This window comes from Cyprinus carpio, chromosome B1 (assembly GCF_018340385.1).
Source record: "Cyprinus carpio isolate SPL01 chromosome B1, ASM1834038v1, whole genome shotgun sequence".
Lineage (NCBI taxonomy): Eukaryota > Metazoa > Chordata > Actinopteri > Cypriniformes > Cyprinidae > Cyprinus > Cyprinus carpio.
Window position 1 is genome coordinate 36,905,436 of NC_056597.1, and position 21,530 is coordinate 36,926,965.

General features: G+C 34.6%; 1 protein-coding gene and 1 long non-coding RNA gene across 2 annotated transcripts; one reads left to right on the forward strand and one right to left on the reverse strand.

Annotated features, from left to right (window-relative positions):
• The first annotated feature begins 45 nt into the window (after positions 1-45).
• Positions 46-806, forward strand: LOC122135985. The gene is made up of 3 exons (XR_006153839.1): positions 46-181; positions 418-517; positions 623-806. It is a non-coding gene; the product is annotated as an uncharacterized LOC122135985 (long non-coding RNA).
• Positions 807-4,532: 3,726 nt separating this feature from the next.
• Positions 4,533-11,218, reverse strand: LOC109064384 (RAC-gamma serine/threonine-protein kinase-like). Its single transcript, XM_042717329.1, has 10 exons — positions 10,755-11,218; positions 10,551-10,682; positions 10,411-10,476; positions 10,262-10,330; positions 9,443-9,565; positions 9,203-9,331; positions 6,560-6,658; positions 6,076-6,191; positions 5,829-5,916; positions 4,533-4,640 (listed from the first exon to the last, which is right to left on the reverse strand). Exons 1-10 carry the CDS (start codon positions 11,055-11,057, stop codon positions 4,533-4,535), a joined length of 1,233 nt encoding a protein of 410 aa, XP_042573263.1. The 5' UTR covers positions 11,058-11,218.
• Between the last annotated feature and the right edge of the window lie 10,312 nt (positions 11,219-21,530).

Genomic DNA, 21,530 nt, shown 5'->3' on the forward strand with positions numbered 1-21,530 from the left:
TTGTGCTGACCTGTTTGAGCTGGACACATGAGAAGAGACGTGCTGATGTCGCTCAGAAGACTCCACTGAGAGTCCTGCATCGCCGGCCGCTGGCAGTCCGACAGAGACTCGTGCACTCCATGACCACCATTTACCTGGACAAACACCACTTCACCCTCAAGCTGTGCACACAGGCCGGCACGTATCCTTACAAAATAGTCAAATAACTGGTTTCTATGAGAATATATTGTAAAATGTAATTTATTTCTGTGATGCGCAGCTGAATTTCCAGCATCTTTACTCCAGTCTTCAGTGTCACGTGATCCTTCAGAAATGATTCTGATATGCTGATTTGCTGCTCAAGAAACATTTTTGATTATTATAAATGTTGAAAACGGTTAATTGCATTGGTTTCCCTTCACTTACAAAATGCTGCAGTTACATTAAAGAGTTTGTGCACGGAGACTTCGGCCGCACGAAACCCAACCTCTGTGACCTCATGAAAACTGACGCTGATATTCTAGAGCTGGACGTCGAGGTGCGTCTTATTTAATATGTAATATCAAGAACTGCTTTGGCTGCATAAGTTTGGTAGCTCTTCATGTCATCTCAAAGATTTGATCTTCCTGTCTGTGTGTTTCAGTCTGTTGACATCGACTGGCCTCCTGCTATTCCGGATTGACATTTGGGATTTTGAGAATAGATTTGTCAGGACTATATATTTCTGTCACACAGTTCTTTGTTAGTTTGACTGTTAATTGGTTGAATTAAAGCAAATGGCACTGAATGCATTTTCTTTAATAAAACAGCCTAATTTTGCTTTTTAATGTCATGTTCCTCTAGTAACAGACCAGCTGGTTTATTATGATATTTGATTTTCATAGAAATAGAATAAGGTTTATGGATTTATTTCAGATTAAATTTAGGTTTTAGGTTAAATCCTGCATATATAATATTACAGTTATAATAAAATATAAACAAAAACATATTAAAAGCATATATTGTGGCTTCATTTATATTTAACATATAAAAGTACATTTACATACCCTTGCAGCTTTGAAATTGAATGCAAAACTTTTATTTTCTAAGAATAAAAATTTAACTTGTGATTTTTATTTGATATTTATATATATATATATATATATATATATAGATATATATATATATATATATATATATATATAATTAAAATGAATAATAATTTATTTTTTTATTATTATTATTAATCCTTTGTCCCACGTGAGACATAAGGGCCGCAAAATATATAATAAAAATGTGTAATATATATATATATATATATATATATATATATATATATATATATATATATATATATAATTTTTTTTATTAATATTATATAAATATATTTTTTTTTTATATGTTTATATTTAATTTATTTTATTTTTTTTTTTGATATTTTGTAATTTATTAATTTTTTTTTAAATGTTTAATTTTAAATAATTTTGTTATGCTCTAATGTAATATAAAATGTATATATATAAATAGTATATACTGCTAAAATGAGCTAAATAATATAATGTTATATAGAGAGAGAGAGAGAATGGAAACAGTATAAACTGTATTCATATGTATTGAGATATAAGAGAGATTATGGTATTTGTTTTAAAATTTAAATATAGTAAATAGTATTTGGTGACAATTTTAAATTTGAATAATAATAAATACTACCAAAAGGCAATGCAAGTCCTCTACAGGGCACTTGCCCTAATGTTTTGGTATGAAAACAAAACAGGCAAACGACTAAAGGAAAGGTATAAAAAATAATGAGGGAGAGAGAGCACTTAATAAACGCGGCCGACAGCGTCCTTCATCCCAACATACGAAAATAAATACAACTAAATTACATCTATAGTACAAAAATACGCTGAAACAAACCAAAAAACCTCAGTCATCGGAACAACATTAGAAAATCGGCAGAGGATTATTGGAAAAATATTATAATATGTTCAATGAATTTATGGTAAAGTTAAACGAACAATCACACACACTCATATCATTCGCTATGAAGAACCGCAACGAATACTGGCAGCTTCCAAAACGTTCGCTGGATCAGATACTAACAGAATGGGATTGAAACCATAGCAAGTCGTCTCTATGGAAACACCCACATGATACACGTTTCTCCAATGATTCTGTCATTTTTCACTTCATATTTCTTCACGGTTGTCTCGGGCCGTGACGCGTAACAAACAGAAGGCATTGCATATGTACATCACACACACAGGAGGCCTGGGGGTCAAAGGTCAGGGGTCATTCACACTGCTATTGCATGGCTCAGTTGCACATATAATGAGTCTGTGATCTGACTTGGTATTGATTCCAAACATCACACATCCATAAGATTTCCACAGCTATGGACACAGGATCATAACTTCTTTATGCAAAAAAAAAAAAAAATCAAATAATGGTAACAGTAAAAAGAGAGCGAGAGGTTTGTATTTACATCTTCAGGAATAGTCCAACATGTGTGGTGAGAAGTGAGGGTCAGTGGTTGATCGTCTCTCTCTGTGCTGCTGAGAGAGACACACACCTGTAGCTCTGTACAGTAAAGGTGAGCGCCGCCCAGCATGAGCCTTCACGCGTCTGTCCTGGAGAGCTTTAGAGAGGACAAAGCCATAAGAAGTCATATCTGGGCAGGTCTCACCACGTCGGTGGGTAGATTTGTGGGTGAATCTCACGAAAACATGCGCAGGTTGTATTTCCCAACAAAAATCAAAAAGATGAAAATATGAAATTAGAATTTAGGTTAAAAAAAATAGGGCTATTTTGATTTTCGCACATTGACAAAATTATGTCAGAAATTTTCATTACCATAAATGCACAAAAAAGTTGTAATTAATCCAAAGGTTTTACTTTGCAGATTTTTATTTTTAATTCCCATTATTTTTTGCAAATTTTTTAAATTATGGATAGAAATTATAGATTTTTTTAATTAACTTTTCACTATATATACACACATGTTAAAAATACTTTTTGATTTATTTTGAAGTCAGAACAACAAATATCAATAACATAAATACTAGTAACACTTAACAACAATAAGGTCTCATTTGTTAACTTTAGTTAATTTACCAACTAACAGTGTGCAAAATATTTTTACAACATTTAATAATTTTTGTCAGTTAATAAAAATGTATTGTTAGTTCACAGTGCATTAACTAATGTTAACAAAAATAATTTGTTAATTAAAAATATACTGGTTAATGCTAAAATTACGATTAATAAATGCTGTATAACTTATTCTTTGTTAGTTCATGTTAACTACTGTAGTGTATTAATGTAAACAAATAAAACCATATTGAAAAGTGTTACCAAAATACCTAAATCTTTTTTTTCTTTATTTTATATTTTTTTTTATAATAATTATATTTTTTTGTTTTTTCTGTGTTTGGATTTTTGTTGTTTTTGTTGGTGATGAAAATGTTGAAGTGCAAAACTTATAAAAGATACTAAAGATATGCTCAAATTTCCTCATGCAAAATATGATTTTTTGTTTCTTGTATGGATTTGCAGTGAAATACGATGCAGACATGTTCTTGGCGGGTTTCGTGAGATTCACACTTGTGCTCTGAATTGCCTGAGAGACCTTTACAGTAACGGCAGTTTGTTGTATGGTTGTGTATCTGAACTGAAACCTTCATATCAGAGCGTGAGGACAAAACTAAAAGAGAAACGCAAATATTAACACTAGAGTCCATTTCCCCACTTCCTCCGTTTTCATCTTTTACCGAAAGCACGAACAAGGAACAAAACTCTTTAACGCCTCAGACAGAGGATGTGTGTGTGTGTGTGTGTGCTAAAAATGCAAGAACAAAATGAAATTCGTGAGCCCCACAGGAACAGGTCTGTCTGTCTGTCTGATGAGATCCACACACATAAGGCAACATTTTTTGGTTTGTTCCCCACAACGGCTCTGTTAAAGGAGTGCTCAACAAAAAAACAAAAACGCTCCAGGTCTTCATCAATACCAAAAAAACACAAAAACACTGTCCATGATCTGTAAACAACAAGCTGAAAGTGTACAAGACTTTTTTAATGTGGGTCGACCAGCTCAAGTCTCACCCAACTGTGCAAAACCCCTTTTAAGTCCCACAAAAAACGGACAGAAAGCAACAAAAACGACTCGCTGTGACTATCGGTAATTAAACGGAGGAAAGAGGGGGGGCTCTTTCTAGCATGGCTACGCGGGGCTCCTTAAAGGGCGTTATTCGATGACATCACTCCCGCCCGCTGGCCGAATACGAGAATTGTGGGAAATGTGGTCTCCGTTCACTATCGGCCGAGTCCATCCCGTCCTCGTCATCTGCGGGGGAGGAAGAGAGAGAAACATTACGTCACGCACAGACGGACGATTGATATTTTTACCACGCTCCGCATTTAAATGGAATTTCCTAGCGATAAGCGCCGTGCTGATTTTCACAGTGATACACTCCATGTGCTTTTTCATTGTGTACTGACTGGAACTTCCTCTTCCTGTGGCACGAGGAGCCAGTCTTTTTATTGAGAGATTGTAACTTGATATTGATGTGGCACTAGGAGTTATTCGGAGGTGTGATGGTGATGGTCTGCGCCGTGAACTCCTCGTCGAAATACCTGGTGTCCGTCTCAGACGAGACCTGCGGCATGAACGGTGGTACCAGCTGGACAAGAGACGTGACGGAGACAGAGAGGACCAGAGAGAGAGCAGCTTATTATACAGAATCATGTACAAATTAAATGTGCTTTAACAAAAACACACTATGGGGCTGCTTGTTTTTTTAAATGTTCTTAAAAGAAGGGTCTTCTGCTCACCAAGGCTACATTTATGTGATCAAAATACAGTAAAAAGATAGGAATATTGTAAAATATTATTACAACTTAAATTTTATTTTATCTTATCAGCATCATTACTCCAGTCTTAAGTGTTACATTGTCCTTCAGAAGTCACTCTTAACATGGGGCTGTCAAAAAAAAATTGAATTTCGAATATTTGTCGAATTTAAAATATAAATCCACATTCAAATGCAAAAACGTTGTGAACATCAAAACTGAAACCAATCCGTTCACACAGAATGCATATTTATTGTATTTTCTAGAGGGGCATCTATCAGCGTTGCACTCGTGTAAAGAGAGCCGCATGTTTAGAAAGCCATGTACAATTAATGTAAGTTCAACTTTTAAAAAACATGTTTTGGCACTTTATGGCGGTTTCTCAGTTTTTCCTGCATCTCATTTTTTTTAATTTTTTTAGTTGTAATTTTGTTCTTTTTTTGGTTTTTTGTATTAAACTATACATACATACATACATGATGCTGTTTTGTTTCTAATTGTTTTAGTAACTTAATTAATTATATATAAATTAGAAACATTAATTTAAACATTATGCACTTTTTTCAAAGGTAGTCGTATTATTTTATTGCTTTGAAGAAATGTGAATTAGTGATGTTTTGCTCGATGCGGCCTCTTGTGGCCTCAGGAGAGTAATTTGAATATAATTGAATATTGATAATATTTAAGTACAAAATTCGAATTTAGTTTTTCAGCCATTTTGACAGCCCTACTCTAATATAATGATTTGATGATCAGGAAACATTTCTGATTATTATCAGTGTTGATGTGCCAATTCATATTTTCTGATTTCTGATGAACAGAAAATACATTTATTTGAAACAGAAATCTTATGTAACATTATAACTGCCTTTGTCACGTTTTATCAATTTAATGCATTCTTGATAAATAAAAGTATTTCTTTCAAATAATTCTTACTGACCCCAGATTCCTAAACGATAGTGTTACGTTTCTGCTTTCGAACTCTAAAATGTCTCGCCCCATTGTAAGTACACTTATACCTTTTTGTCATAGACGTCCTGCCAGTCCAGCATAGTGAAGAAACTGTGTCTCATGATTTCCTTTGCATCATCCGGGCCTCCTCCGAGCTCAGGGAATAAACCGCTGATTAATATTCATTCAGGTCTCACATAATACACACTCATTTTTAATCTGGTGTTCTCATACTGAAATGAGGATGACGTCAATAGTTGTTAGCAGAAACAAACACACCCAGAAAGGCTTTGGATCACACATTCACACACTGACCTCTTATTGGGGTCTTTGATGAGTAATCCAGACAGTAAAGACTTGGCGTCTGCAGAGAGGGTTCTGGGAAACTTGATCTCCTCCATCAGAATCAGTTCAAACAGCTTCTCATGGTCCTGAAGACAGTAAAGACATTTAGGTTACATTTCAAATACATGCTGTTCTTTTGAACTTTCTATTCATCAGTGAATGAATACTAAAAAACTAGAGTCACAAGAGTGACGGATCATGTGACACTGAAGACTGGAGTAATGATGCTGAAAATTCAGCTTTGCATCACAGGAATAAATTACATTTTAATGTGTATTCAAATAGAAAATAGTTATTTTAAATTGTAATAATATTTCACAATTTTACTGTTTTTATTGTATTTTTGATCAAATAAATGCAGCCTTGGTGAGCAGAAGAGGCTTTTAAAAACGTTTTAAAAATCCTACAGATGAAATGTTTATTATTGTGCTGTTAGCGTTAAAGTGAGTCATACCTGATTATAAAAGGGAAGGCGTCCACACATCATCTCATACATAACGACTCCCAGACCCCACCAGTCCACCGCTCTCCCGTAATCATTGTCCTCCAACACCTGATCAATAAAACCACAGTGCAGGCCGATACAACTAAAACTACAACACATTCTCAAACGCCTGATCAATAATCAATACATCACTCGCCTGCACACCTTTATCAAGAGACACAGCAATAAGACACTAATCACTAATATAAAGATACATTGTCTGAAGACTTTTATATAGTGAATCTGTAACAATCACATCACATTATTTTATAATACCTTACATAAATCTCATCAATATCTTCCAGTTCTTCATTAATGATTCTATTAGTCTCTAATAATCAAGCCAAAATCACATAAATATCCTCCAATTCTTCATTAATAACTATATTAGTCTCCAATAAGCGTTCAAAAATCATATTAATATTATCCAATTCCACATCAATTATATTAGCCTCTAATAATCAAAATCACATGAATATCTTCCAATTCTTTATTAATATTTATATTAGCCTCCAATATCCTATCAAAAATCACAAAAATATATCCCAACTCATTATTATATCAATCTCTAGTAAGCCATAAAAAAAATTTAAAAATCAGATGAATAACTTCCAATTATTTATTAATATGAATAAGGCCTTACTCATCCACCGTATTACTTTATTGCAAGATAATTATATTAGCCTCCAATGATCCAGGACACTGGTGTGTATGCCTCAAAAAAGAAATCACAAAAAATCTGCCCAATTCATTAATAATTTGCCACTTGAACACCATGTTGGCAGTCTCTTCTGCCTTTAATTAATCTAAAAAAAAAACTTGTGATATAATAGTCTGGAGTCTGGAAAGAATAATAATAATATAATAATAATGGTTGGGTTTATATCAGTATATAGATATATAGAGATTACACAGAGACATATATATATATATGGGCCAATAACTGCCATTATATCGGGGACGGAATTTTATATACGCTATATATATACATATATATGTGGCGAGAGTATATATATCAAGGAGGATATATATATTGATATATTATATGTGCCCCCGCTCGCCGACCTACCTATATCCAATAGAAATAACATTAAATATCTTTATCTCAGATAATTCTATGCCCTGGTCTCTAAGGGTCTCAGGCACTCTATTGGTCTCTAAAGGTCTCTGCTCTATTGGTCTCTAAAGGTTAGCTTAAAAAACTAATACGAACTCACTTTGAGTGTCTTTGAATCAGCCCTCTGTATCTTCCATTTTCATTTCATTAAAATTCTATCTTTTCATTCTCTACATAATACCAAGCCAAAATCACATAAATATCCTGATAGTTGTTTTTTTCTTCCATTGAGAATAAGTGTTCCTTTAATTTTTTTTAGCAGTGTATTTAGTCTCCAATACCAGCAAAAATCTATTAAATATCCACATCCAATTATCCCCAATAAGCATTCCACATCAATCCCCAATAAGCATTCCACATAATTTATTTTTGACTTTTATAATTATTCTAATTAACTTTTAAATTTTACTATTCTCTTATATTTTTTTATTAATAATTATATTATCTTCCAATATTTTATTAATTATTTTATTTTGTAATAAGATTATAATATTAAAATTAATAACTTGAATTTCTTCATCATAAAAAAAAATATCCACATGAATATCTCCATTAATAATTCTATTGGTCTCTCCAAGGTTTCTGCACAAAAGTCCGAAATCTCACCTGAAATAGCTCCCACGTTAAAAAATTAATACGAACTCACGTTGTGTCAATCACGTTTACACACTGCCTCTGAAACTTTTGTCTGCCACAAAAATTTTTTGGATCAGGTTCGATTTTTCTGAATCTGCATCCGTAGCAAGCGTTTTGATAGGAAAGGATGACGAATATGAGTCTCTAATAATTATGAAATAAAATATCACATGAATATCTCCATGACGAACATGAAAAAATTAATAATCAATCAAAATCACATATCCTCCAATTCTTCATTAACAAAAATATTACCCTCCATTAACTCTTCACAAACCACCACCAATATCTTCATCAATAATGACATTATCCTCCAATAACTGCTCAAAAAATATGCACATATCTGATCCAAGATCAGTCTCCGACAGCTGATTATAATCCTCAGATACCTGATGGCTGATCCAGAAACGATTACATTATCTCTCAAAACCAGTCATTACCAATATCAATAATCAATCATTACTGCAGCATCAGTAGATGCAACCTGGATAAATGACTCCAATGATGGAAGAACAGCCTGGCATCATACAGTTATGATCATGACATCAGCATGAGTCATCGGCGTTACAGCATCCATATGCAACATCACTGTTGATTATACATGCTGTACTGTATTTGATTATTAAAATGGAGCCTAAATGGCCAGCGGGTCACCGTTATGTTTCCTGTCTGATCGCTCTATTTTTACCCGTGAGCTGCTCATCAGTCTTGTCTACAGCCTGCTGTTTGTGTGCGGACTCTAGCTAAAGTGTGACCCTGTTCCAGCTGTGACAGACGGAGATTAAACAGTCATCTTTATTAAACTGAACCCAGCGTGTGTGTTTCCTGTGCTGCGCTTAAAGTGATAAAACATCCCGTACCTCAGGGGCCAGATACTCGGGGGTCCCGCAGAACGTTTTCATGGTGGCCGTGTCTGTGATGCCCTCCTTACACAGCCCAAAATCAGTGATCTTTATGTGACCGTCCTTATCCAACATCAGGTTTTCCAGCTGGAATAACACACACCAATCACAGACACATCTGATAATGGTAAAAAAAATAACTGAGGATCATAGCATGAAAATGTTGATATTGGTCTGTGTGCTCTGTTCAATGTTCACCTTCAGGTCACGGTAAACAATCTTCGCAGAGTGCAAGTAATCCAACGCAGAAACGATCTCAGCGCCATAGAAACGGGTTCTATCCTCTGAAAATACGCGCTCTCTCGACAAATGAAAAAACAGCTGCCATAATTAAAAAAAGAGGAATATTCAGAACTCACAATCCAAACTTGCAGCACACTCACATACACGGAGAAAGAAACTGAAATAAAACATGATAGAAGGATTAGGAAGCTTTAAAGAAAGAAAAATCTGAAGCTGGAAAGAACAAGTGTGGAAATGTTTTAAATGAAGTTTGGAAAGGGGGAAAGAAATTTGAAATTTTAAGGACAAAAGTTAGAGAGAAATTTCAAAATAAGGTTTAAATGAGAGTTCAAAAGAAGGTTAGAAGAAGTTTGAATATGTTTGCAAGAAAATTTGTACGTTTTGAAAATGTCCAGAAAGAAATTCAAAATTTGTAAAGACAGCCTGAAATCAATTTTTGAAAGCTCGAAGGAAATGTTCTATATTTGTAAATGCTTCAAAGAAAAGTTAGAAAGTTCAAAAGAGAGTTTTTAAAAAGTACGTTTAAAAGAAGGTTAGAATGTTGGAGGGAAGTTTTAAGTTTTAAAAATGAAATGAAAATTCTAAATTTGAAAGTAATTTGTAAGTTTGAAACGGTTTGCAAATCTGTTCAATATTTGGAAAGAAAGACCAAAAAAAAAAAAAAAAACAGGCTAGAAAGACATTTTGTAAGTTGTACAATGTTTGAAAGATCATTCAAAGGTCAAAACACCTTCAAAAGAAAGTTCTAAAGATGTAAAAGAAGCAAAATTTTACCTCTCCTCCATTCACATACTCCATAACAAAACATAAACGATCCTTCGTCTGAAACGAGTACTTCAGTGACTGCAGAAAGAGAACAAACAATTCAAAATTGCTCTTTTCTTTTTAAATACAGGAAGAAAAAAAACACAACCATCACTCACAGTTAGAAAGGGATGCCTAGTGTTCTTCAGAACTCTGCTCTCGGTGAGCGTGTGAGCAACTTCATCCTGAAAGAGAGAGAGACAGACAGAAGTTCATCACAGCTGACGCCCAGCGTTTCTCAGAGAATCACTTCTCGTACCTTGGCAACAATAACCTCCTTTTTCAGGATCTTCATTGCATAATATGTGCCGCTGGCTTTCTCCCGCACCAGAATCACCTTCCCAAATGTGCCTTTACCCAGCAGCTTCAGATAGTCAAAGTCATTCATTGTCTGTCAAACGAGAGAGAGAGAGACGTCAGAATGAGCGCCTGCGCGTTAAACCCCATCGATCCGCCGCTCTACCTTTCGTTTGTGATGACTGGTTGACGTGTCCATCTCTTCCTCGTTGACGTTTTCGATCTGAGAGATGGGGCTACACAGGATTCCTTCCTCTTCCTGTTTGGCCAGCTTGTCTGCCACCATCTGAATGGCCTCGACCCACTCATCCCTGGTTACCAAAAGTGCAATCAATTGTGACAGAGCGATATTTTGTCCAGGCAAAAAGTGCACTAATGCATACTGGCTAATTTTGATCCGCGGGCAATTTTTTTTTTTTTTTTTTACATGTCGATTTTCGTGGAATTTGAGATTTTCACAAACATTCATTCATTAAGCCCTTATCTAGTGATCGCAGTGCTCCAAATAGTGATTAAACATCTTTATTTGTACGTTTTCTGAGTACACATCTACAGATTTACAGTAGACTAAATATATTTTTATAAGTATTCACACAAACATAATCTGTTATATCTTAAGAGAACGTTTGGGGAAAAACGTTGCATGTGTTGATCTGTGCATAACACTGTTGTCTGTCTCATTAACGGTGATCAAAAAAGAAGAGAGGAAATCATGTGATGCTTGACTGAACTGCTTTTGTAGTTTTAATAATCAATTTATTTTTAATCGACACACTCAAGTGATTTTTACATTTCACTATTTGTTTTTTCTTGAATGCTTGTTTAGATGCCGAATGAAAGTAGTACGTAATACACTTGTTTCTTTTTTGCATCGGTTCTTATTTATAACAACAAAGATAAAATAAAAAAATAGCTATATTGTGATTATTAATCTAGTAATGACTATTAAGAAAAGAAGTAGGGGAAAAGATGTAGCCTAATGTTAAAAATAACCGTTTTTGAATTATTATTATTATTATAATTTATTCACTTTTTAATGCCATGCCAGTATCAAGGCTATTTTTATGGCGATCTCTGAATAAATTACACAAGGTATACAATTAACAAAAGGACACTAGACAAAAAAATTCTTAAATACATTCTTGTGTTAATTTTTTTGATAAATTTTTTAATTATTAATTTAAGTATTGTTTGTTTAATTTTAAACAGTACATTAAAATGTAATATGCTTTATAGTTTTTTTAATTTTTTTTATTGTGACAGGTCACAGGTCATATTTAGAGTTTTACTAACATTTATTGTGAATTTTTAGTGTGTTTTGATTTTGGTTTGTTTTGGGCTTTTGTTAGGTGTGTTCAGGCGTGTCCACGTGAAACGTGCGCTCGATCACAGTGGTCCACTGCAGACACCTGATGATGAAGGTGTTGGGCTTGGGTCTCTCCGTCTTCATCAGCTGACACTCTGACCAATGAGGAGGATGCAGGTTGAATAATATAATTCATGTATGTGGAATAAAGATGTCATCATCTCAGATGACAGCGGCAGACTCATGTTGATGACGTCAGCATGTGACGCTCAAATTAAATCAGTTTGCTTTGAATGAAGTGAGTCATGGATCTAGAGAACAGTAAAACTGATCTGATGGGTTACCAAAAACACGACACACTCATATCATTCATACAATTAAAAAAAAAATCTCAAAACACTGGTAGAAAATCTTGAGGTTGATCACACATTATTTATTTTATTCTGACAGAAAACATACACTAGAAGTAAATATTTTCATATCTTTTTCCCCACAGTATTAATGGGTCATTATAAAGCAGTGTTATTTAAGTATCAATGAGATACTATTAAAACATTATAAAGCAGTGTTATTTAAGTATCAATGAGATACTATTAAAATTTTAAATGCAATGCGCACAGACTGAAGTAGTAATTTAAGTCTTTGGTTCTTTTAAATTGTGATGATTGGTTCTTTTAATTTTGGCTCACATTTAACAAAAACCCACCAATTCACTCTCTCAACAAATTAGAATACTTCATAAGACCAATAAAAAAAACATTTTTTAGTGAATTGTTGGCCTTTTGGAAAGTATGTTAATTTACTGTACATGTACTCAATACTTGGTAGGGGCTTTTTTTGCTTTAATTACTGCCTCAATTCGGCGTGGCATGGAGGTGATCAGTTTGTGGCCCTGCTGAGGTGGTATGAAGCCCAGGTTTCTTTGACAGTGGCCTTCAGCTCATCTGCATTTTTTGGTCTCTTGTTTCCTCATTTTCCTCTTGACAATACCCCATAGATTCTCTCTGGGGTTCAGGTCTGGTGAGGTTTGCTGGCCAGTCAAGCACACCATGGTCATTTAACCAACTTTTGGTGCTTCTGGCAGTGTGGGCAGGTGCCAAATCCTGCTGGAAAATGAAAACAGCATCTTCAAAAAGCTCGGTCGCAGAAGAAGCATGAAGTGCTCCAAAATTTCTTGGTAAACGGGTGCAGTGACTTTGGTGTTTCAAAAAACACACATGGACCAACACCAGCAGATGACATTGCACCCCAAATCATCACAGACTGTGGCAAACTTAACACTGGACTTCAAGCAACTTGGGCTATGAGCTTCTCCACCCTTCCTCCAGACTCTAGGACATTGGTTTCCAAATGAAACACAAAACTTGCTCTCATCTGAAAAGAGGACTTTGGACCACTGGGCAACAGTCCAGTTCTTCTTCTTTTTATCTGAGGTGAGGAGTTTGTGACGTTGTCTGTGGTTCAGGAGTGTCTTAACAAGAGGAATATGACAATTGTAGCCAAATTGACACGTCTGTGTGTGGTGACTCTTGATGCCTTGACCCCAGCCTCAGTCCATTCCTTTCCTTGTGAAGTTCACTCAAATTCTTGAATCGATTTTGCTTGACAATCCTCATAAGGCTGCGGTTCTCTCGGTTGGTTGTGCATCTTTTACTTCCACACTTTTTTCCTTCCACTCAACTTTCTGTTAACATGCTTGGATACAGCACTCTGTGAACGGCCAGCTTCTTTTGCAATGAATGTTTTGTGGCTTACCCTCCTTGTGAAGGGTGTCAATGATTGTCTTCTGGACAACTGTCAGATCAGCAGTCTTCCCCATGATTGTGTAGCCTAGTGAACCAAACTGAGAGACCATTTTGAAGCTCAAGAAACCTTTGCAGGTGTTTTGAGTTGATCAGCTGATGGGCATGTCACCATATTCTAATTAGTTGAGATAGTGAATTGGTGTTTTTTTGTTAAATGTGACCCAAAATCATCACAATTAAAAAAAAACAAAGACTTAAACTACTTCAGTCTGTGTGCATTGAATTTATTTAATACACGAGTTTCACAATTTGAGTTGAATTACTGAAATAAATTAACTTTTCCACGACATTCTAATTTATTGAGAAGCACCTGTATATTTGTATTCATTTTTATTTATCAGTGCAAATTTTAATACATAATGTTAAAACAAAATGAAAATGAGTATGTTCTTGTTTAATTTTCATGTATTTTTTCATTTTATTTTATGTGAAATTTAACTATTTTTTATGGTTTTATTTAGTAATTGTAATGGGACCTCTTTTATTTTTTTCATCTTGGTTTAGTTTTATTAAATTTTTTTTTTTTTTTAATTTTACTTATTTTTTATGGCTTTATTTAGTTAATTTATTGTATTTTAAGTTTATTTTACTTTTCAAGTATTTTTTTCATCTTGGTTTAGTTTTATTCAATTTATTTTTGCGTTATTTTTTCCTTCATTTTTTTTGGTTTTATTTATAGTTAAATACAATAACCCTGTTTAAAATGAATGAGAGAGACTCACTGGCCACAGAGAAGTTGTTGAGTGGATAAGCCAGATCTGCATCTTGCGGCTTCTCTTTATATCCAATAAACGACCCATCCGTCTTTAACAGGAAGTACCGCGGTCTCCAGTTCTTAATGTATTCACCTGCGAAACCAATAAAACCCCGACTCGATCAAGCACACAGAAAGACACTACATCAGTATTTCAGTGCTGCTGTTTCTCACCTCTCTTCTGCACCCATCCCTCTTTCACTACGTTCTGGTCATTCATGTTGGCTCCGAGGTCAGAGTTCAAGGGTCAGTCCAGCGCTCGACGTCCTGCTGGCGGTTCTGTCCTGTTCCCTCGCTCTGCTTCTCCTGTTCTCTCACACTCTTCCTCTCACTTTCTCTGCCACGTTGTGATGTAACGTCTCAGCCTCCTCCTTCACTTTCTCTCTCTCTCTCTCTCGACCCTTCAGACACTCCAGTGGTGACTCAGCCTGGAAGGAAACAACAAAAGAGAGAAAACACACACACACACACGGGTCATTCTCTTCCGCTTCCCCCCCTCTCCCACACACACACTTCCATGAGAAATACAGTCATTGTTAAGAGCCCCTTCCCGCGGCCTTCTCTTCCTCTCTCTCACACTGGATGCTGAAGCGATGCATGACTCTGAACACAGCCCTGTTTCCGTCGACCTCTTCTCTGGATTATGATGAGGCTTTAGAACCTTGGAATTCATCTTAGAACCACATAATCAAACTCAGAATCTTAGAACCAGCTCAGAATCAACCTATCAAACAACCCGATGGCACCAGAACCAACACTGGAACCTCAGAATCAATCTTAGAACCTTAGAATTTTGTAAAAAAACGTCCTGTTTTTTTCTAGAATGTTCCATCTTTAGAATAATATCATTTTAAACTTGAAATCAACCTGACAATTATCTTAAAATAAAACTTTTGTCATTTTTCAGTTAGTATAATTTTAGAATTGATTTCAAATCAACCTTAAAATCTCACAAATCACCTTTACAACCTCAGAATCAATCTTGGAACCTCTTCAAATTTTGAATTTTGTAAGAAAACGTCCTGTTGAACCCCTTAATAAATCAACTCTTAGAATCATCTCAGTTTCAACTCTTAAATAATACCAAAATAAAATAGAATTTTACAGTAAACAGAACTCACATTCAACTTGACTAAAAACTATGACTCACGCTTAGAATGTTCCAGCTTTAGAATAATATCATTTTAAACTTGAAATCAACCTGAGAATCATCTTAAAATAAAACCTTTGTAATTTTTCAGTTAGTATCATTTAGGTTGCACAATTAATCGAATTTCTAATCGTGATTACAATTATGAATGCCACAATTACGTAATCGTTCAAAGCAGCAATTAATCGTTTAAAGTCCACTTATGTTATTCTGTGTGCTTAAGATGCATTTTTTACTTTCTACATGTTATCTTAAGGGTTTTTCCATTATTTTAATTTTTGTTTTATTTTAATAATACCATATATATATATATATATTATATATATATATATATATATTATATATATATATATATATATATATATATAATATAAAAAATGGTATTATATATATATATATATATATATATATATAATTTTTATAGAAGAAGAAACCAATCTGATGTATAGTTGACATCTGTGGCTTAATACTATAGAAAAGCACTAAAAGTTTTTCAGTTTTTCAGCTTGTTTATTTTCATATAAAAATATGGCATGCAGTTACATCAAACAATGGTATAAACATCATTCAATGTAAATTGTGATAGTTGTAATTATTAATGACAATTACATGTTCAAGTGAATAATCGACAATATGATTTTTGTCATAATCGTGCAGCTCTAGTATAATTTTAGAATTGATTTCAAATCAACCTTAAAATCTCACAAATCACCTTTACAACCTCAGAATCAATCTTGGATTTCTACAATCAATCTTAGAAGAACCTAAAACCACATGAGAGTCTTAAACCCATCTGAGAATGAACATAAGAAATCAGAATGTTACGAGGAATCTTAGAACCCTAAGAACAATAGAATATTTTAAATCAGTCTTAGAATCTTACATCCTTGGAATCAAACCTTTCGCTTCATTACCTTAGAACTTCCGAATCAACCTCGCAACGATCTTAAAATCACTTCAAATATTAGACCTTTATCATTTTTATTTAGCATCATCCTGGAATCAAACATGATGACAACAAAATGGCTCCCTGCACACTGATTACACCACACAGATTTTGTTTTTTATGAAATATTAATAACATTTTAAAACAAAATTGCTTATTTTTTAATAAATTATAATAAAATATTATAACAAAACAAGCTTTTTTCCCAGCTTCACGACAAAAACCTTTTTGACTTAAAGTCAAAAAAACATCAAAATGATTTAAATTCAGAAATTAAAAACATATTCTTAACAAAAGAGGCTCATTTTGACACACGTCGAATAAAACAGATGCATAATTCCCGTCGTTAGGAAAAACGAGATGTCTAAACAACAGAAGCCACCCAAACCAATGTCAACAAAAACAATGGCGGACACGGTTGGGCATCACACACACACACACGAATGTGACAGCGATTAACATGACAAATCACAATAACCACAATGAAGCAGCGGCTTTTGTGTCATATTGAGCTGCTGTTATATAATCCATCGCTATCATAATAAATACATACAGCGGACTGACAGCGCGCGACGAACATGAACAAGCGTGCCTATGAACATTAATACATGTTTGTTCAAAAACACGGCTGTGATAACAAACTATACAAACACACATGCATGCATGCATCTAGACCAGAAGATGAGAACTGCACCCGCCTCTTGTTTTATATTTGTCCGAAATGCGTAAAATGGTGGACGCGCATCAATAATACCACGCAGGATGTGGTCTGAATGTGTTTATAATGTACATTTCTATCAAAACAGCGCTCGATGTGTAAATAAGCGCTTGTTATGTCCAGCAGCATCACGGACAAGGCCGAGGAGCATCTCCACCCCGCTCCAGCGCGGATGCTCGGCCTCGTCCGTGATGCTGCTCGCTGATGGAGGAAAAATAAACAACGCGAAGCACGCAGTACGTTACCTGGCAGACGCTCCGCCAGACGGTGGGATCGGACCCACGCCAGCCCGGTGTGAAACAAACCCAAACCCGCACGCTGCTGCCGCCGCCGGTCGCTCATGAGGAGCACGGAGGCACGCGCGCCCGTGATGCGGCCATCATCTCCGTTACCCCGGTGAACCGAATGACCCTGGATGAATGATGGCGTAACCCGATGCAGAGAGCGCTTTGACGGCGCACCCCGTCTCCAGCACGCGAATTTCCCGAAGCCTACTACGGCGAAGGCCCCCTTCTTAATTTTAATGAGGCGAGCGTCGGCATTGGAAGGTCAGCGTGAGACGTCACTGGGAGCTCATTAATATTCATAAGATAAACCTTCTGCGTTTTTTGAAATTCAGATTGAATAAATAAGCTTTCCATTGATGTATGGTTTGTTAGGAGGACAATATTTGGCTGACTATTTGAAAATCTGGAATCTAAGGGTGCATAAAAAAATCAAAATATTGCGAAAATCTAATCTAAAGTTGTCCAAATGAAGTTATTAGCAATGCATATTACTAAGTTTTGATAGATTTACGGTAGGAAAAGATATTTTCATGGAACATGATCTACTTAAAATTCTAATGATTTCTGACATAAAAGAAAAAATCGATCATTTGGACCCATTTCTACAAATATACCCGTGCTACTTATAGCTGCTTTTGTGCTCCAGGGTCACATATAATGAAAAATATAAATAAATAACATTTAACATTTATAAATAAAAATAAAAATTAACATTTTTAATAGAAATATTATACAAATATAAAATAAATACAAAAGTAATACTGCACATCTAATAGAAAAAAAAATAAACAGAGACATGTGACATTTTAGTTTATGTACAAGAATATTAATAATTGCATAATATACACTTGTTCTTTTTTGTTACTCATCATGGATATAAGCTTTAATGCAGTAAGGCTTATTAATATATATTTTTAAAACCCATTGAGGGTTTCCAAACACCGTCGGCCGGGGCTAATTAATATTCATAGACTAAGCCTTGTCATTGGGAGGTCAGCGAGCAACGTCAGTCTGCGCTTATTAATATAAATGAGCTGGACCTTCGCAATAGTAGGAATCGTAATTTCGTCTCCAGTCCCAGCCATTCAGTCGCTGCCAGTGGGACGGAGGAGGAACCCTCTCGACGTCACACCGGGACCCGTTTTTACCGGACGCTCCCCCCGTCCTCCTCCTCTTCCGGGCTTTGTCGCTCGCCAGGCTTTTGTTGTTCTCCTACATATGAATGATAAATGCTTTATGGACCTCCCACCGACCGAAAAGACGCATCATATATTTACATACAGCACCAAAAAGCACTTAATATGCGTCAAATGATAATAAAAGCACCAGCTGCAGTGAGTTTCCCCGCCTCTGTCCCGGGACAGATTGAGGATTTGGGGCCCTTTGTCCTGTTTAATGAATGCAGAAATGCTATTCACAAAACGAAGGACACAGAAATAATAATAGGCTACTGCTAAGACTCAAACTAGACTTTGAACAACAACCTCTAGTCTATCAAAGTCACAAATTTGGGGAATAATTTTCATAAACTTATTCCATGCATCTTTTGATTAGACTACACGTGGAGTGCATAGTTTATAAGGACTTCACATGAAAGGTTGCAGGATGTCTCCCTCTTGTGTTCAAAACATAAAACTGAAGCTTCAGAATAAAACGTGACAAATACACGTTTTAATAAATACATTTAAGTATTATTAAATTATTAAAATTACTCCACATTACTATTATTTGTAAGTTTACATTCAAATAAATAAATAAATATAAATTAAATAAAAAATAAATAAATGTAATTAATATATTATTTATATGTATGAATTAATATCTAAGTTATATAATATATAATTTATAAATTACAACTAGTATTAAAATATTAATACAATTTGTATTTTAAAATTAATACATGTACATTTATTCAATGTTTTTATATTTAAATAAAAAAATATTATTATTATTAAATTACATTTATTTTCAATTATTATTTTTAAAAAACAATGTAAGAAAGGTAAACAAAAGTGGGGTCATAAAAATATACCATACAGATTGATTGAATTAATTTTCACCTTTAGCACACACACACACACACACACAAACACAAACCTGAGAAGTGAAATCCAGATCCACATCTAGCCTTAAGCCTCAGACTCTGAACTTCAGGACATTTTAATCTCAGACATGCAATCATAAAAAAATAAAATAAAATAAAAAAACGGACAAAAAAATATTTTATTTTCAGGTATTAACAATGGCAACAATGGTAAAAAGTTATATATTTATAAAATTATATATACATTTACACACATATATAAGTATATGCAAAAGTACTATTATAGTATTCAGATTGCAAAAGTTAAGTTTATAAAACATAATTAATCTTAGATGTTGCATTTGTTTGCTTCCAGACCAGAGCTTTTAAACTGCAGACCTAGAGCTTCTAGATTGAAATGCACCGGATACTGACTGATGTGATGAGTGTAGTATCAGTATCAGTGTCTCTGTGTCAGATTTCTGTAACAGAAGCACTGCTGTCCATTGCTCTCATAAGGACGCTGACTTTCAACCATGCATTGTGCAAATGCATCTGTACGCTGACTGAAAACAAGCAGGTAAGATGGCTTGTGTTTGTCTTTCAAAACAGGGATCAATTTGTTTTCTACGAAGAGTTTGCATTTGAACGTGTGATTTGGTTGTGACCTGTAAATAATATCCTCAGCTGTGGCTCACTCAGCGAAAACAACGAGACACATTTTATTTTTATTTTATTTTTTTACCTAACATGGTTTACATCAAAGGTTGAATATTGAACTATCAACAATTCATGGAGATCTATTCATAATTCTGTTTCTGAAGCTGCATAACAATGTTCATCAGCATTTTACTTAATATTGAAACTCGTTTGCTGGTCTACTTAGTCTTCCAGCCTAACCAGCTAATAACCCAACACCTGTCTAAATCAGGTTGATAGACAAGCAAACCAGCTTAGGCTTGTTTGAAATGCAAACCATTGTGTTCACTGTATAGGGCTACTTTATATTTATGTGCATTTGCTATGAATGAGCATGTAAGACTTAACCAAATTAATTTTACTGATGTTTTTATGCAAGGGTTCAGTGCAGGATGGCCGGGTCAGGAGTTGCTCTGAGGTTGCACGAATTTAAGGAAAGTCAGGACACCAAAAACCATCCAACACACACGTATGTCCAAAGGTTTTTGAGTCTTTGACTCCTAACAGGTCAAAATTAACCGCTTTCAGTTCTAGACAATAAAGTGTTTAAATTAAGAAATTTCATTTGCAACTGTATTCATTTAACTTAAAATGTCAACATTTAATGTTTTAGACAAAATTTGGCCAGTTTGATCTGGTTTATTGCTTTAGTATATATACTGATTTGATGCATGTTAGCATGTTTTACTGTCTGCATCATGTGTGTTTGATGTGTTTACTGTGTTTCTCCAGTGCTCGCCGGCAGGGCCGAGATGTTCTGGGACTGTATCCCGGTCAGATCGCAAGAGTGCATGCCGTCAGCTCACATCTGGACAGGTGTGAGAGACACAGACACAATTACAAGTACATAAGCCTACTGGTATTAAATGAAGAGAAATTCACTTTGCATCCTATCATCTTTTAATATTTGAATAAATTAAAATGTTAGCATTTTTTAGCTGAGAAAATGTATGTTTTTTCTGATGTATTCACTATTATGGAAGCCCGTTTCCGCCACTGAATAATAATTAAAAAATAGGTTATTGCAATTTTTCATCTCACAATTCTGACTTTTTTTCTCAGAATTGCGTGATATAAACTTGCAATTCTGACTTTTTTTTCTCAGAATTGCGTGATATAAACTTGCAATTCTGACTTTTTTCCTCAAAATTTTGTCTTTATATCTTAAAAAATCAGAATTGCGAGTTATAAAGTCATAATTCTGACTTTTTTACTTTTTATCTCACAATTCTGATTTTACATTCTGACTTTTTT

Bases quoted from the DNA above. Each gene is read 5' to 3' on its own strand.
- LOC109064384 (XM_042717329.1), bottom strand. From the start codon at position 11,057: ATGAATGTTTGTGAAAATCTCAAATTCCACGAAAATCGACATGTAAAA. The intron at 9,566-10,261 runs GTAAAATTTTGC...TAATTATGGCAG, and splicing joins AGTATGTGAATGGAGGAGAG to CTGTTTTTTCATTTGTCGAG. The intron at 6,659-9,202 runs GTACGGGATGTT...TTTATTGATCAG, and splicing joins CCGAGTATCTGGCCCCTGAG to GTGTTGGAGGACAATGATTA.